We start from the raw sequence: 20,022 nt of genomic DNA, 5'->3' as shown, positions 1-20,022 counted from the left end.
TAAGTGAATAAAAAAAACATCCATATTAATAACCGTTATCCTTCTTCCATCTCTCAAAGTCTTTGTGGCGATCCATTAAAAGGATAAACATAAGTGAATAAAAAAAACATCCATATTAATAACCGTTATCCTTCTTCCATCTCTCAAAGTCTTTGTGGCGATCCATAGACCTGAATAATGTTTTTACTGTATTAACAAGGCTAAGATGAAAACTAGTTGTCTGCAATTGCAATTATGTTTATTAGTTTATGTATTCAATTATTCTTTTGATTGATGTTTTTAAAAATAAAAAATCCTAATTTGTAATTAATCGAAGAAATAGAATTTTTAATGTTTTGTATTAGATGTTGAATATGAATGGGAGGAAGAAATTATGTTTTAAACATATTTTGCTTTAAACAGTTTCTAGTTTGAAATTTTTAATACAAAATAGAATTGCTAGAAGGCTAGTTACAGAGGCATAACTATAAGGTTCATCCATGACAGTAGGATTGCAAGTCGAGAGAGTAGAGATTTTTTAGCGACGGTAACTGACGGTGGTGACATCTACTTAATATAAATGTAAAGATGTCATGATGGCAACCCTAGCCACATGTCATCCTTACAACAATCTAGACCACATGTCATCATGAGAATAAAACTTAATAATAATAATAATAATAATAAATAATAATAATAATAATAATTCATGAGAATAAAACCTTAATAATAATATTAATTCATGAGAATAAAACCTACATGTCATACACCTAATAATAATAATAATAATAATAATAATAATAATAATAATAATATTAATAAAATATTATGGTTGCTTAGACAGAAATCCAGGCCCAGACTCAAAGGCTACCATTACGGCGGCTGTAGATGAAATTGAGGACAATCTATATTACTTTAATGATGTGATCTCTATGCGAATTCCTGATGTTGAAAGGAGCATTCTGACGCTTCTGATTTTTCGAGTACTTCTTCCTTCTCTAAGGATAGATTTCATAGGATTCACAGTACCAACAACTAGTATCTTCCTTTGATTCGGATCAATGAAAATAGATTTCACTCCTGATTTCAAAACATTCACACTTCAATAAAATTAAATATTAAAAAAAATACTAAACCATAAAAAAAAAATTCAGAATAATAACAACTCTGAAAAATTAAAGATGTCATGAGGGCAACCCTAGCCACATGTCATCCTTACAACAATCTAGACCACGTGTCATCATGAGAATAAAACTTAATAATAATAATAATAATAAATAATAATAATAATAATAATAATAATAATAATAATTCATGAGAATAAAACCTTAATAATAATATTAATTCATGAGAATAAAACCTACATGTCATACACCTAATAATAATAATAATAATATTAATTAAATATTATGGTTGCTGAGACAGAAATCCAGGCCCAGACTCAAAGGCTACCATTACGGCGGCTGTAGATGAAATTGAGGACAATCTATATTACTTTAGTGATGTGATCTCTATGCGAATTCCTGATGTTGAAAGGAGCATTCTGACGCTTCTGATTTTTCGAGTACTTCTTCCTTCTCTAAGGATAGATTTCATAGGATTCACAGTACCAACAACTATTATCTTCCTTTGATTCGGATCAATGAAAATAGATTTCACTCCTGATTTCAAAACATTCACACTTCAATAAAATTAAATATTAAAAAAAATACTAAACCATAAAAAAAATTCAGAATAATAACAACTCTGAAAAATTAAAGCAAACCTGTGAAAACAAAGGGAAACTTCCGTGGTTGAAAGCACCTTCGGAGTAATATTGTCAAAATTGTTCCCAGATCGTACTTGAAGAAGAACTAACTTCAGCCCCTATTATGATTGACCAAACACTCAGTGGGTGCCGCCAAGAATACCATCAGATAGAGAGAGGGTTGAAACAAACGCTTCTTCCACTTCCGCAATCCGAAACGAAAAATTAAAGCAAACCTGTGAAAACAAAACGGAAACTCCCGTGGTTGAAAGCACCTTCGGAGTAATACTGTCAAAATTGTTCCCAGATCGTACTTGAATAAGAACTAACTTCAGCCCCTATTATGATTGACCAAACACTCAGTGGGTGCCGCCAAGAATACCATCAGATAGAGAGAGGGTTGAAACAAACGGTTGAAACAGAAGGTTTCTACGGATTAAAAAATTTTGTATAAAAACTTCCTATTATGATTTCATGACAATTAAAAAATATTTACTATATTGACATCAATTCGTTTTTATAGATAATATTAGAGAAAAATAAATTGATTTCTCATAATTATTCAATTAACATATTGCATATATTTATTTTTTCGTAATAAATTAAAGAGTCACTTTTGTAGGAGCAATCTAAAAAATATATAATTGGAATAAATATTGAACTAATTTTTAAGTTATGTTTTAATATAAAAATAAGTTATAGTTATTTGAAATACTCACATTTTTTACTAATTTTTTTTTAATTTTTTAAAGTAATAATACATTTTCAAAATAAAAATTTAGAAGATAAATTACTACTTTTAATAAATCATAATCATTTGTATAAAATAAACGCATTAAATTGATAATTATTTTTATATAAATTGTTTATAAAATCAACACATTAAATTAAGAATGATATTTAAAAACCAACGCATTAAATTGACAATAATTTTTTTAATATAAAATTAAAGCATTAAATTAGCAATCTTGCAAATTCAATTTAAGGCATTCAATTTGTTTTTTACCGTAAAAAACAGACTTGCAAATTCAAAACTTGAAGAATGATATTTAAAAACCAACGCATTAAATTGACAATAATTTTTTTAATATAAAATTAAAGCATTAAATTAGCAATCTTGCAAATTCAATTTAAGGCATTCAATTTGTTTAAGGCATTCAATTTGTTTTTTACCGTAAAAAACAGATTTGCAAATTCAAAACTTATAAACTTTAAAAAATAATAAAATTAATTATTTATATATTTCAGTTACTATTATAATTAATTTCTTATTTAAGTTACTAAACATAAAATTAGTAACAATTATTACTATATTTCATTTCTTTTATAATATAAGCAACTTAAAATTCTTTAAAAAACAAAACAAAATCTCTTTTTTCAATAACAACACATACTACTCATTCTTCACTCTTCACTCTTCATTCACTATAATACCAAATTTGATATGGGTATATACATGCACTACTATATTTTTCACTCTTCAATCACTTTACTATATTTTGTAATGTAATTTTTTACCTATTTAAATTTATGTTTTTTGTTTGTAGATATCCCTTCCATGATAACTCCTGTAGCTCAAATTTGTGGTGGCAAAATTGAAATTAATTTGAAGGTTAGAGTAATTCATCTTTAGATTATACCGGATCGCATAAATTCAGCAGAGAATGGAAGTCTCCATATGCTCTTATTGGATGAAAAGGTATTATTTGAATTACTCTATATGATCTAAAAAAATCTTTAATTATATATATATATATATATATATATATATATACTAACATGTTTATTTTTCCTTTTATTTATCAACAGTGTGGAAAAATTCATGCAACAATTCGAAAAAATCCCATGCCACAATTTAAGGATAAAATTTTAGAAGGTTCTACGTATGTTTTTGAAAAAATTTTGGTTGCTCTGAATGATGTTTCATTCAGAACCACAAACCATAAGTATAAGTTCAATTTTATGGGATCTACAAATTTATTCAAAGTGAATGCCCCGGAGATACCTATTCATCATTTTTAATTTATGTCATTTCTTGATATCCTGTCTTCAACAAAAGAGGATAAATTACTCGGTGAGATTTATTATTATTTGTGTAATATAATATTTTCATATCCTTAAATTATAACTTATATTAATTTTTTAAATTTTGTTTATTAGATATTATTGGCCATGTCGTAGAGAAAAACAATATCAAAGAAATCGAAAAAATGGCAGCAAAGTTATGGATATTACACTTGAAGATGTGGAGTGAGTTTTTTATATGGAGAATAACTATTTTTTTTATTATCGTGTATTATAACCATGTAAAATAATATAATTTCATTCATATATAATGCAGTAACAATAGAATTCATTGTACTTTGTGGAGTGAATTTGCTGAAATGATGGAACAATTTTTGGAAAAACATGACTCTTCACATAGTGTCATAATCATACTGCAAATCTGCAAGTTGAAGAAATATTACAGTACGACTATAAATATATATATTTACTATTTAATACATTTCAACTTTATATATAAATGAATAATATAATAAGTGATATTCTTATTTTAACATAGGCAAAATGGGTGTGTCTAACTCATTTTTTGGAACAAAAATGTTGTTGAATGTTGATATACCTGCTATTAACGACTATAAATTGAGGTAAATTTGTTTTTCAATTCACCTGTCATTTATTATTCTTTGCTTTATAAGTAGATATTTAACAATTTAATTCAATAGGATGACTGAGGAAAATGTGGATTTGACTCAAGGTGTTAGTCAAATGTGAAGGATAGAAAAACACTTAGAAAGGGGGGGTTTGAATAAGTGTAGCTTTAAAAACTGACAGATAAAAATAAATTGCACAGTTATTTTTATCCTGGTTCGTTGTTAACTAAACTACTCCAGTCCACCCCCGCAGAGATGATTTACCTCAACTGAGGATTTAATCCACTAATCGCACGGATTACAATGGTTTTCCACTTAGTCAGCAACTAAGTCTTCCAGAGTCTTCTGATCACACACTGATCACTCCAGGAACAACTGCTTAGATACCCTCTAAGACTTTTCTAGAGTATACTGATCCACACGATCACTCTAGTTACAACCTGCTTAGATAACCTCTAAGACTTCCTAGAGTATACTGATCCACACGATCACTCTAGTTCCTTACAACTTAATGTAATCAATTCTAAGAGTATTACAAATGCTTCTTAAAAGCGATAATCACAAACTGTGATATTTCTCTTAACGTTTAAGCTTAATCTCACTAATATATTACAACAGCAATGTAGTGAGCTTTGATGAAGATGAAGATTCTGAGCTTTGAGTTTGAACAGAGTTTCAGCAAGTTAATAGGCGTTGTTTTGTTCAGGATCGTTAACCTTGCTTCTCATCAGAACTTCATATTTATAGGCGTTGGAGAAGATGACCGTTGAGTGCATTTAATGCTTTGCGTGTTCCGTACAGCATCGCATTTAATGTTATACGCTTTTGTCAACTACCTCGAGCCTTGTTCACGCTGTGTCTACTGACGTAGCCTTTAATAGCTTTTAACGTTCCTTTTGTCAGTCAGCGTAGCTTGCCACTTGTACTTTCTTCTGATCTGATGTTTATGAATACAACGTTTGAATATCATCAGAGTCAAACAGCTTGGTGCAAAGCATCTTCTGATCTTCTGACCTTGAAGTGCTTCTGAGCGTGATACCATCAGAACTTCAGTGCTTCTGTTCTCTTGTTCTTCTGATGCTTCCATAGACCCATGTTCTGATTCTGCTTCGACCATCTTCTGATGTCTTGCCAGACCATGTTCTGATGTTGCATGCTGAACCCTTTGAGACAAAGCTTCTGAGCGCTGAATTATGCGTACTCTTTATATATATTTCCTGAAAAGGAAATTGCATTGGATTAGAGTACCATATAATCTTAAGCAAAATTCATATTATTGTTATCATCAAAACTAAGATAATTGATCAGAACAAATCTTGTTCTAACAAACTGACCGGACCAACCATAATTCCATTGGCAGATGATTTACTCCAAACCAAAAAAATGACTATTGAAGATTTGATTGAATCTACCGAAGTAATTGTTTATTAATTTTAGAAAATATTCATATTTTATGATAACTCTGACAGTAATTAATGGTCATTTTTTTCATTTAAATGTGACAGAAATGTTTTGGCTCTGTCTTAGTAAGAACATGTGAGCTTGATACTGATGCAGGATGGTTCTATCAAGCATGCTCCAAATGTGCCTCAAAAATTAATATAATTGAAGGAAAGCTATATTGTGACAGATGCAAGATGCCAAAAACTGCCGTTCCTAGGTAAGTAAAATAATATTTTAGAATAAATTACTTTGAATTACTATAATACATGTTAATGAAAAATATTATGTTTCTTTAAATATACAGGTTTAAGGTTCATATACAAGTCATAGATAAGACCGGATCAACAACTTTTATTTTGTTTGATCGCATTGTGTCTCAAGTGCTGGGCAGAAATGTACAAGATCTGCTTGATTCTATGGGTCAGGTTGGATAATTGGAATCTACTTAATATATATATATATATATATATATATATATATATATATAGGGGACGACTCAAGTGAGAACACTTGGTTATTATGAGAAATGAGAACAATGAATCACGATCATTAAATTTTGATTTTGTTGATTTTAATAGACTAGATTGGTTTCTCTTTCTATGATCCTTAATATTTATTTTAAATCAACATAGAAAGAGAAATCAATCCAGTCCATTAAAATCAACAAAATCAAAATTTAATGGTCGTGATTCATTGTTCTCATTTCTCATAATAACCAAGTGTTCTCACTTGAGTCGTCCCCATATATATATATATATATATATATATATATATATATATATATATATATATATATATATATATATACTACAAATGAAACAATATTTTATATCATTGATGTACCTATAGGGGAGTAATGCTAATGCCTATCCATCAGACTTGGATACATTTCTGGACAAACAAATATTATTCAAAGTTGAAGTTAGTGATTGAAATTTATTTCAAAATTGGCGTAGCTATACTGTCAAAAAACTTACCGAAGACCCTTATATAATCAAACAATTCATATCCATTAATGGGATTAAGGTATGAATACAAAATTATGTAATTTAATTTATCAATAATTATTTATAACTAACTGAATTATGATTTATCAAAGATAACTAATAATGAAGAGAAAGTTGAACATGTTGAAGAAGTAACTAGACTTGCTGATGAGAAACCGGTGGTATAATTTTTTCCTTTATAACAAATATCAATTATCATTTGCATATTTTTATTTTATCTAACAATAAATATTAACACCCTTATTTTTAAAGAGATTATTGAAAGTGGTAATTCAAAGACCAAAAATGAAGTGGTGGTACTTGGTGTAACACCCCACACATATATGTCTAGAATAATATGCATGTAATGCTAATAATGGTATATAACGACAACATAACATAATATCGCAGCGGAAAAGGAAAGTACATCATCAGTACAAGGTACAAAAGCCGAATGTATCATGGCCAAAATAATACACCGCATAAGCTAGTACATCATCCAAAACAAAAACTAAAATAAGCACGAAACGGAACAAAAGATAAGCATCCATCAAGGAACGCTAAAGGGCTAGTCCTTCTTGCCTTTACCGCGATCTTGCCTCGAACCACCTGAAAAGAGAGAATTGGAATGGGATGAGATTACTAAATCTCAGTGAGTCCGCCTATCCTATTCGTCCACTCGGATCTAAAGGGTACATGCATCAAAACCGAATCCACCATTGGTTCGGGGTTTAATCTCACAACCGGTACAAACACGGAGAGAACAAGGAGTCGTCCACCATAGGACTCCCCTTATCACATGTATATCACAAACAAGTATGCAAAACCCGTATCCACATACGGGGAATCAAGAAGCGCGTTAATGCCTCGACTAGGTTATAGAACACACCCTCGATGAGTTACACCCACGTCTATTGTCAAGAGACTTGTACAAGCACACTGCAAGAATGGTTAAATGGGTTCGCACAAGCCTAACTGGCCGCGAGATGACCTTAGCCGAAAGGGCGTCACTGTCCCAATAGCCACCTTTACGCACGTGTGTTGACATCAAGTACAACACGCCATCTTAACACATGAGCCCATCGGGCGAAAGCCTAGTGCATAGTCTATTTGACTTCACTAGAGGTGAGTTACCGATTATGTGTTAACCTACGTGGTTACATAACCCCACCATACCGAGCACGCAAGTGTGTTAACTCCAAGTGGGAAAGCCTCCAGACCCTCACAAGCACACTGCAACGGTAGCTCAGGTGTGAGCCCATCGATCCACGATCAGGGCTGTCCCATTGATCACATAGCCCGGGACGACTCATTGATCACAAAGCCCGAGTCATAAATCAACCTAGCCCCTGGCCCGCTTCGATTCATGCATACACACGCATAACAAGCGTAAAGTCACACAAGGCAATTCAATCCGAATGTTTAACCGAAACATCGGACACCACACATATTATGTCATCTTCTCATCATATTATTCATATTTAATCTCAAATGAATAGACAAAAGTTGTTGGATAGCATATCTAACATTATGTATAACATTCAACATGAGTAGCCAAACGGAAACAAGGGTAATATGTGCTATAAAATACTACTCATCGGACGTACATATGCATACTAATAATTAAGAAGGAGTTTGGTTACAAATTAAGAACCAAAACTGCTCTTAGAGAAAGAAAATAAAATTATGCTCAGCACTGGCCGCTTAGCGGGCTGTAAGCGGGCTTTCCAGTGGCGAACCCCAACTGTTCCTCCGCTTAGCGGCCTCGCGTCGCTTAGCGGCCTCGCGATAATTATTTTCTGCAAACAGCATCCTCCGCTTAGCGGCCTGGGTGGGTCCGCTCAGCGGGATTGCGAATTTCTGGAAAAATGCTCAGCATCCGCTCAGCGGCCTTAGTCCGCTCAGCGGACCATAGCAGATGCAGAAAAACGCAGAACTCATCAGTTCTGCCCTGGGGTACCCTAACCCCTTAAATCCACCTGCATGCACGAATTAAAGATATATCCAGCCAGCTCATGGTATGAACAAGTAATAAACGACATTAAAACATGTTATTAGCAAGAATTTGGGCATAATCTCTCAAAACCCTTAAACCCCAAAAGTTCCCAATTGAATCAAAACCCCATTTTTCTATCTAGGGACTCGCCTTAGATGAAGATGATGAAGCTGGAGCAGAAATGAGGACGAAAATCAGAGGTTGAGGTTGGATCTTGGTTCATGCAAAGCTTGAAGAGGATGATGGCTCCCCCCTTCTCCTTCTATTCAACGCTTCTCTCTCTCTCTCTCTCACTTCTATTCCACAATTCTGAATTGGCCAAGTAAAAGAGTGAGGGACCAAACAAGTCCTAAGTCTAATTAAGTGGTGATAAGACCATAATGCCCCTTCTCTATTACTAATTGACTCTTCAACCCAAAAGCAAGCCAATTATAGTAATATGTATTATTCTTATCCAATATTTGTACAAGATAACTAATAACAATTATTGAATTAAGTATGATACCGGGCATTACACTTGGAAAGAGAAAGGATCGAAGTTTGGAATCATTAGACACAATTGATCTCGAGGGTGACAACACATCAATCACTAAAGACCCAAAATTTCAATGTTTGAAAACTAAAGAATCTGAATGAAACAATGTCTTTTTAATTTAATGTGTTTTTACGTCTTTTTAATATATGTAATAAGTGCAAAATATGACACATTTGTTCATCACAAAACTTTAATTAATTAATAATAATAAAAATTATCATAAATTTTCTTTATTTTAAGTTATTTACAATTATACACATATAAAGTTTTAGTTATTTCAATTTATTACCAATGATAAAATAAAAATAATTACAATTGTTAGAAATGATATTTAAATGACAGTTATATTATATTCATCAATGTCATTATTATTCATCCATTATAACATTTTGTATATATGGGAGTCCAACCTATTTTATTGATTATATTTTATGAAAAAATAAATTTTATACTTCAAAACTCCACGATAATAACTAATAATCTTTTCATAAATATTTATTACAATTTTGTTAAAAATAATTTAAATACATATTTTTTATTTAAAAGACTCCCATTTTTATAATTATTTGAAAGACTCACATTTTTTAATTATTTTATATTATTTTTCAAAGTGATATTTAATTTTCAAAATAAACATTTAGAAGATAAATTACTACTTTTAATAAATCATAACCATTTTTATAAAATCAATGCATTAATAAAGTTCACAATTCCATTTTAACCTTTTATCAATTTGACAAAATTTTAATAAATAGTTATATTGTTTTAAATCATTAATAAACTAATTTATTAAAATTATAAAATGAATTTATCCATAACGTATCCATTAAAATCTTGAATATAAAATTATTTAAACTTAATAAAAGTATTCAGATAGCATAGATGATATTGAGTTTAATGGTCACACATTTTCAAATTTTGTCAATCAATGTCATTATAATCATTTATAAAAACTTTCTATTATGATTTTTCATCACAATTAAAAAATATTTACTATATTGACATCAATTTTTTTTATACATAATATTTATAGAAAAATAAATTGTATACTTAAAGTATTCGTAATATTAATTTAACAATTTCTCATAATTATTCAATTAACATATTGCATATATTTATTTTTCGTAATAAATTAAAGAGTCACTTTTGTAGGAGCAATCTACTCTTTGACGTCTTTTTAATATATGTAATGAGTGCAAAATATGACACATTTGTTCATCACAAAATTTTTATTAATTAATAATAATAAAAATTAACATAAATTTTCTTTATTTTAATTTATTTACAATTATACACAAATAAAGTTTTAGTTATTTCAATTTATTACCAATGATAAAATAAAAATAATTACAATTATTAGAAATAATATTTAAATGACAGTTATGTTATATTCATCAATGTCATTATTATTCATACATTATAACATTTTGTGTCACATCAATATAACATTACAAATATTTATATAGAGAATTTTTAAATATGACAGTCCAACCTATTTTATTGATTATATTTTATGAAAAAAATAAAATTTATACATCAAAATTCCACGATAATAACTAATTAATCTTTTCATAATTATTTAATATATTTATTATTTAATTAATTTTTCAAAAATTTTAAATAGTAATTTCTATATTACGATTTTGTTAAAAATATTTTAAATAAATATTTTTTATTTCAAAGACTTGCATTTTTATAATTATTTGAAAGCCTCGCATTTTTTACTTATTTTATGTTATTTTTCAAAGAGATATTTAATTTTCAAAATAAAAATTAAGAAGATAAATTACTACTTTTAATAAATCATAATCATTTTTATAAAATCAATGCATTAAAATGACAATACTTTTTATATACATTTTTATAAAATAAAAACATTAAATTAATAATTCGGTGTGAAAAATTATTGCATTCCATTTTAAGCATAAAGTTCACACTTCCATTTTAACCGTTTATCAATTTGACAAAATTTTAATAAATAATTAAATTTTTTTAAATTATTAATAAACTAATTTATTAAAATTATAAAATGAATTTATCCATAACGTATCCATTAAAATATTGAATATAAAATTATTTAAACTTAATAAAATGATTCAGATAGCATAGATGATATTTAGTTTAATGGTCACACATCTTCAAATTTTGTCAATCAATGTCATTATAGTCATTTATAAAAACTTCCTATTATGATTTCATGACAATTAAAAAATATTTACTATATTGACATCAATTCTTTTTTAAAGATAATATTTAGAGAAAAATAAATTGTATACTTAAAGTAATCGTAATATTGATTTAACAATTTCTCATAATTATTCAATTAACATATTGCATATATTTATTTATTCGTAATAAATTAAAGAGTCACTTTTGTAGGAGCAATCTAAAAAATATATAATTGGAATAAATATTGAACTAATTTTTAAGTTATGTTTTAATATAAAAATAAGTTATAATTATTTGAAATACTCACATTTTTTACTGATTTTTTAAAGTAATAATACATTTTCAAAATAAAAATTTAGAAGATAAATTACTACTTTTAAATTTTAATAAATCATAATCATTTGTATAAAATAAACGCATTAAATTGATAATTATTTTTATATAAATTGTTTATAAAATCAACACATTAAATTAAGAATGATATTTAAACACTAACGCATTAAATTGACAATAATTTTTTTAATATAAAATTAAAGCATTAAATTAGCAATCTTATTAAGTTATTTAACATTAAATTCAACATTTATACTTATTTAATAATGTTTTTTTTAATTACATGTGATTCGTTTAAGCCATTCAATTTGTTTTTTACCGTAAAAAACAGACTTGCAAATTCAAAATTTAAAAACTTTAAAAAATAATAAAATTAATTATTTATGTATTTCAGTTACTATTATAATTATTTTCTTATTTCAGTTACTAAACATAAAATTAGTAACAATTATTACTATATTTCATTTTTTTTATAATATACACAACTTAAAATTCTTTAGAAAACATAACAAAATCTCTCTTTTCAATAACAACACATACTACTAATTCTTCACTGTTCATTCACTATAATACCAAATTTGATATGGGTATATACATGCACTACTATTAAATTTAACAACTTTCCATTTTACAACACTTTATTTTATAAATATTTTTATAGTATTAATTATATCATCACATTTTTAATATATTTATATTTTATATTTGTTTTAACTTTTAAATTGTGTTATTTTCCACTCTAAAACAGAAAAGCAACTTGGAGTGGCAGAAATTTAACGTCTCAATCGGCTCAAAAGGAAGCAACAACTTGATTTGAAACGTATTAAAAAAAACACATTTCAAAAGATGGGTAAATTTAAATATTCAAAAATATAGTAAAATCTGTAAAAATAACAACACTTTAATTTATAAATATTTTTTATTTTTTAAAATATTAATTATATCATCACATTTTTAAAATCTTTACTATTTATATTTTTTTAAATAGATAAAGTGTGTTATTTTCTACTCTAAAACAGAAAATCAACATGGAAAAAATGAGGAAGAAATTCAACGTCTCAATCAGCTCAAAAGGAAGCAACAACTTTCGGTCATTGATTCTTTTATTGAAAATCATAATGAGTACAACAACATGGTACCCATCACAAATGGAGAAGAGTCAGATATCTTCTAATTCAGGTATTTTTTTATAGGAAAAATATTTATTTAAAGGATATATATATTTTTTACATTTAAAAAAATATATAAACATAGTCTAATATTGTATTTTATATAAATTTTTTTATAGAATCAACATATTAAATTAACAAATTTATTTGAAAAATCAAACATATTAAATTGACAATAAATTTTTGTTTATAAAATCAAAGCATTAAATTAGCAATTGTACTAAGTTATTTAACATTCAAAGATAGGTAAATTTAAATATTCAAGAATATAATAAAATCTGTAAAAAATAACAGCACTTTATTTTATAAATATTTTTTATAATATTAATTATATTATTGCATCTTTAATATCTTTATATCTTTATATTTGTTTTAAGTTGATAAAGTGTCTTATTTCCCGCTATAAAACAGAAAAGCAACATGGAGAAAATGATGCAGAAATTCAACGTTTCAGTCGGCTCAAAAGGAAGCAACAACTTGATTTGAAACATATTAAAAAAATCACGTTACAAAATATGGGTAAATTTAAATATTATAAAATATATTCAAATCTTAAAATACATAATTTTTAATGTAATTAAAAATAATTCACCTTTTATCTTTCAGAAATTGATTCTTCTATTGAAAATCATAATGAGTACAACAACATGGTATCCATCACAAATGGAGAAGAGTCGGATATACCTTCTAATTCAGGTATTTTTATATAAAAATATTTATTTAAAGGATATATATTTTTAACATTTAAAAATATATATATTTACATAGTCTAATATTGTATTTAATTTTCTTCTAAGAATTCTTTTTCAATTACAAATTGTTAGTGATATTGTATTTATTTACACAAATTAGATTAGTATCATTTTGTAGAATATTTTACTCTTATTGAACTTAATTAATTAAAACGAATTTACCTTTTAACTTCCAGACATTATGTCAATGGTGGAAAATGACAATGAGTTAAACACCATGGTATGCATGACAAATGTAGAAGAGTCGAATGTACCTTCTAATTCAGGTAATTTAATCAAAATATTTATTTAAAGTAATATTACAATATTCTCAAATCTATGATTTAAAAACCTATTATTATATGTATATTTAACATTGTAAAAATATGTTTACTTCTTTTAGGGATTCAATTTCCGTTAGAAATTGACAATGAACAATTAGATGATACTGCTAACTCAGGTTCAAAATTTTATATCTACATAATATTGCTACATTATATTGTTAAAGATATCTTGCCAATATTAAAATTGACTATTTGACAAATAAAATTGTTAATTTTTTGTTTTGTATAAATTGTAGATTCGCAATATTTAAATATGGGTCACCCAATATGTGTTTGTGAATTCTGTGGTGCATTGATGTGGTATGAAGAACGCGTTCAAAAACAGTATAGACCACTGACACCAAAATTTTCAATGTGTTGCATGCAAGGCAAGATTCTAATTGCTCCATACCCCACTCTTCCTCAATCTTTGCATGATTTGTATCACAAACATGACAGAAGGAGTAAATTCTTTTTGGAAAATATTAGATCTTTCAATAGTATGTTTGCTTTCACCTCTATGGGAGGAAAAATAAATAAGGAAATAAATAATGGTAATGCACCACCAATATTTGTGATGAATGGTGAAAACTTTCATCAAATTGGAAGTTTGTTGCCTTTACCAGGGAACCAACCAAAATTTTCTCAACTATACATCTACGACACTGATAATGAAATAGCTAACAGAATGGCCGTTGTCAGGTAATTACACTCATTTGTATAGTTTCATAGTCATAATTATCATATCGAACCTTGAGCTTATTATATTTTTGTTTTAAGATTATTGATAAACACTACTTCAATTACGTATAACCACCAATTATTTTTTCATATATTACAGAATGGATGGTGAAGACTTTGAGTTGAAATCAACAATTGTTAGCGATATAAGGGAAGTTCTTGATAATTTCAATCCCTATGTCAAAACATATAGGATAATTCGAGACACCATAACAAAACAAAATGCTCCAACTATGAAGTTAATAATATTAAGAAACAGAGGTTGTGATGGTCGACGATACAATCTTCCAACAGCTTCAGAGGTGGCAGCATTGGTCGTTGGTGATTTTGATTCAGTAGACTTTGATAGAGATGTTGTTGTTGAGACTCAATCTGGATTGTTGCAACGTATTTCTGTATTTGAGCCAACATATTTACCATTACAATATCCACTTCTATTACCTAGAGGAGAAGACGGGTTTCGAAAAGATATTCCATATAATGAAGATACTAATACGTCCACTTCAAAAAGGAAGTTTGTCACACAAAAAGAATGGGTTGCATACAAAATTCAACAAAGAGATACAAATCAGTCAACATTATTGTTTTTTGAAAGATTATTTCAACAATTTTTGGTGGATTCATTTAGTGCAATAGAGTCTTCGCGCTTGAAGTGGATTAGAGATCATCAGAAAGACTTAAGAGCAGAAATCTACAAGGGGTTAACCGAGGCCATTCTTAGAGGAGAGACTAATCCAACTTCATCAGGAAAAAGAATTGTGTTTCCGTCTACATTTGTTGGTGGAGTAAGATATATGATACAAAATTATCAGGATGCCATGGCAATTTGTGGTTGGATAGGATATCCTGACTTATTTATCACTTTCACATGTAACCATAAATGGCCTGAATTGGTTGATTTTTTGAAAACATATCACCTAAAGCCAGAGGATAGGCCCGATTTAGTGAGTCGACTTTTCAAAATTAAACTTGATCAGTTAATAAAAGACATCAAGAAAGGCACTATTTTTGGAAAAGTCAAATCAGGTAAACTTATATGTACTTTCATTCCTCATCTAATATTTTTTATATAATTATTACTCAAATGTATTTTTATCTAACATTTAATATTAATTGAACTTATTTGCTTCAAACTTGCAGTAATATACACTATTGAGTTTCAAAAGCATGGACTCCCACATGCTCACATATTGGTTTTCCTTCAAACTAATTATAAGTGTGTCTGTCCTAATGATATTGACAAAATAATATCTGCCGAGATTCCAAATAAAGATAAAGAGCCTGAGTTGTTTAAAGTGGTATCTTCATTGATGATTCATGGTCCATGCGGCGCTCAAAATAAAAAAACTCCATGCATGCATAATGGAAAGTGTTCAAAACATTTTCCAAAAAAATTTGTTGATTCTACCGTTATTGACGAAGATATATATCCGGTATATAAAAGGAGAGACAATGATGTGTTTATTCAAAAAGGTGACTCATTTGTAGATAACAGGTTTGTGGTTCCTTATAATAAACATTTGTTATTGAAGTATAATGCTCATATAAATGTGGAGTGGTGCAATCAGTCACGGTCAATTAAATATCTTTTTAAATATGTCAACAAAGGGCATGATCGAGTCACTGTTGCCTTTTATAGCACCGGAAATGAGCAAAATAAATCTGATTGTTTGGATGAAATAAAGATGTACTACGACTGTAGATATTTGTCAGCATGTGAAGCTGTTTGGAGAATATTTTCTTTTGATATTAATTATAGAGAACCATCAGTGGAACGACTAAATTTTCATTTAAAGAATGAGCAACATGCGATATATGATGATTATGCTGACATTCAGGATGTTGTGAACAAAAAATATGTTCATTGTACAAAATTTTTGGCATGGATGGATGCCAACAAAATATATCCTAAAGCAAAAAATCTTACATACAGTCAATTTCCAACAAAGTTTGTGTGGAAAGTTGAAGAACATGAATGGGCTCCACGAAAACAAGGATTTGCAATTGGGAGACTTCATTTTGTTCCCCCTGGATCTGGTGAGATATTTTATTTGAGAACTTTGCTAAATCATGTGAAGGGTCCTACATCTTTTGAAGAAATAAAAACAGTTAATAATGATACAAAGAAGACTTTTAAGGAGGCTTGCTATGCATTAGGATTTTTGGATGATGATAAGGAATACATAGATGCAATTGTGGAGGCAAGCCAATGGGGTACAGGAGAATATTTGCGCCTATTGTTTGCAACTTTATTATTGTCAAAGCAAATATCTCACCCAGATTTTGTTTGGAATAACACTTGGGAGTATTTGTGTGATGATATTTTACATAAGCAACGACGCCTTTTGCACATTGAAGGTAATTTGCATATTAATTTAAACTGCACTTTTTATTTTTGTATGTATTATGTTTTGTGCTTAATAATTAATTTCTTTTAATTAATTACATATTCCATTAAAATTATAGATATGGTCTTGACTCCCGATCAACTGAAAAGCTACGCTTTAGCTGAAATAGAGACATTCTTACAAAGTAATAACAAGAGTTTGGAAGATTATCTTGAAATGCCTCAAGCATATGTGTCATTAATACCCAAGAGAAATAATACATTGATTTATGATGAGTTGAACTATGACAGAAAATCTTTGGTTGAGGAGCATCGTATATTAATGTCAACAATGACTGTTGAACAAAAAGGAATATATGATCGTATCATGAAAAGGGTAAATGAAAATAAACCAGGATTTTTTTTCCTTTATGGATATGGAGGAACTGGAAAAACTTATATTTGGAGATCAATGTCAGCAGCATTAAGATCAAAGGGTGAGATTGTTATAACAGTAGCTTCAAGTGGGATAGCTGCATTGCTTATTCCAGGAGGGAGAACTGAACACTCAAGGTTTTGCATACCTATAAATGTTGATGAATGCTCAACATGCGAAATAACTCCAAAAAGTGATTTGGCCGATTTAATAGCCAAGGCAAAGATGATCATATGGGATGAAGCACCAATGATGCATAAGCATTGTTTTGAAGCTGTTGATCGCACTTTAAGGGATATTCTTCGATCTTATAATAATGGAAGTTTAGATATCCCATTTGGTGGAAAAGTAGTTGTTTTGGGTGGAGATTTTCGCCAAATCCTTCCTATCATACCTAAAGGAACTAGACAAGACGTTGTTCATGCTACTATCAATTCTTCCTATCTTTGGAATTTTTGTGAAGTTCTTACATTAACTACAAACATGAGACTTCTAACTAGAAGTTCAACGTCTGATATTGAAGAAAGAACGAAATTTTCTCGGTGGATTTTGGGAATTGGTGATGGAAGTATTGGAGAAACTAATGATGAAAATATCACAATCAATATACCAAACAATTTTCTAATTCCAAGTTTTGGTGATCCACTTGCGGCTATTGTTCAAAACACATATCCAAATCTTTTCCAAAATATGAGTGACCAGACATTTTTTCAAGATAGGGCTATATTAGCTCCTAAGAATATAATTGTTGACTCAATCAATGATTACATGCTGGATTTAGTAAGTGGAAAAGAAATAATATATTTGAGTTTTGATTCTCCGTATTATAAAAACTCAGATGTTGACATCCCAAATGATATACACACTCCTGAATTTTTGAACACAATTATTTCTTCTGGACTTCCAAATCACAAGTTAAGATTAAAAGTTGGAGTACCAGTAATGTTATTGAGAAATATTGAACAATCTTTAGGTTTGTGTAATGGAACACGATTAATAATTACAAAAATGGGAAAATATGTCGTTGAAGCAAAGGTCATTTCAGGAAGCAATATTGGTCAAAAAGTTTATATTCCAAGGTTATCATTGACTCCTTCTGATAAGAGAATCCCTTTCAAATTCCAACGGCGCCAATTTCCTTTAGCTGTTTCATTTGCAATGACTATCAATAAAAGTCAAGGACAATCACTCAAACATGTTGGAGTATATCTACCTCAACCAATTTTCTCTCATGGACAACTATATGTTACCATATCACGGGTCACTTCAAAAAAAGGGTTGAAGATATTGGTGACTAATGATGAAGGTGAAGATATAGATACAACATCAAATGTAGTTTACAAAGAAATATTTAATAATATTCTTTAGTTACTTAATTTTTCTTTCTTCTAATTTATACATTCTAAATAATTAATAGTATAATTGCAAATATAATCTATATGATGTATAAAATAATTTTTATGCAAATAACAAATAAATATCAACTACTATTAAATAATTATTTCTAACATATCCATGCGAAGCACGGGTCGGTAATCTAGTTAAATAAAAATAGAGGTTTTTTTTTTTTATTTACTTAAATTTATCCTTTTGAAAAATTAATGAAACTTAAAAAATAATTATTGGGTATGGAAGCTCTATAATAAGATTTAATAAAGTGATTTAATCTATGGTGGATAATAATGGTACATGAGTGAGGGATTTAGTTGGACCCTCACCCTAGAATTCACCATATATATAAATAATGGTAAGGTTCATAAAATCTAAAAATAACAAAACTATGGAAATTTAGGGATTTCATCTTAAAGATATTTCTATCCATCATACATTATCATACAACTTCAATAATCATATAAAAGCTCACCCTTACATAATATTTATCTTAATTTCCATTATATAGTCAGAACCCCACCCTTACCTTGGATTGGAGATCTTTCTATTTTATCGATTGAGGTCTTTTGCCCTAGCTTCCAACCTTTGCCTTTTTTTTCTCTTCTGCAATTTTCTTACGGTTAATTATCCAAACTCTTCTTTCCCAAAATTTTAATTAACTTAATTCTCCTTATTTAACCAAACCTTATAATTTTAATATCTCCAATGGGCCTAACTTCCACACCCCACCTTTTCTATTTCAACCACTGAAACAAGCCCAATAATTAAATAAACTTCACTATATTATTATTAATATACTATAAATCAACTAATTAATAAACTAAAATACTAATAACAACTATTCAACAATTAACAATATTTTGCAACTTTGACAAATAATTCGAAATAATTTAATTAATTAATTTAATTAACGGGCGTTACAACTCTCCCCCACTTAGAGTATTTTCGTCCTCGAAAATTCACTTGATACTATAACTCTTAACACGAATTTTGCATCTAACTCTCCGATCCCCTAGTCGCGTTTGGAAACACTTCGATCACTACTTTCCTTGACATAAAAAC

General features: G+C 28.6%; 1 protein-coding gene across 1 annotated transcript; it reads left to right on the top strand.

Annotated features, from left to right (window-relative positions):
- The first annotated feature begins 5,763 nt into the window (after positions 1–5,763).
- On the top strand, positions 5,764–18,936 carry LOC131659346 (uncharacterized). The gene is made up of 14 exons (XM_058928553.1): positions 5,764–5,796; positions 5,886–6,040; positions 6,128–6,248; positions 6,673–6,744; positions 6,923–6,991; positions 12,831–12,977; positions 13,389–13,530; positions 13,618–13,707; positions 13,940–14,029; positions 14,146–14,202; positions 14,323–14,767; positions 14,907–15,832; positions 15,947–17,164; positions 17,273–18,936. The coding sequence occupies exons 1-14, from the start codon at positions 5,764–5,766 to the stop codon at positions 18,934–18,936; spliced, it is 5,229 nt and encodes a 1,742-aa protein (XP_058784536.1).
- Positions 18,937–20,022: the final 1,086 nt, after the last annotated feature.

This window comes from Vicia villosa, linkage group LG3, assembly GCF_029867415.1.
Source record: "Vicia villosa cultivar HV-30 ecotype Madison, WI linkage group LG3, Vvil1.0, whole genome shotgun sequence".
Taxonomy (NCBI): Eukaryota; Viridiplantae; Streptophyta; class Magnoliopsida; order Fabales; family Fabaceae; genus Vicia; species Vicia villosa.
This window is presented reverse-complemented; position numbering and strand designations above follow the sequence as displayed.

Bases quoted from the DNA above. Each gene is read 5' to 3' on its own strand.
- LOC131659346 (XM_058928553.1), top strand. From the start codon at position 5,764: ATGACTATTGAAGATTTGATTGAATCTACCGAA. The intron at 6,249-6,672 runs GTTGGATAATTG...ATGTACCTATAG, and splicing joins TGCTTGATTCTATGGGTCAG to GGGAGTAATGCTAATGCCTA. The intron at 14,030-14,145 runs GTAATTTAATCA...TACTTCTTTTAG, and splicing joins GAATGTACCTTCTAATTCAG to GGATTCAATTTCCGTTAGAA.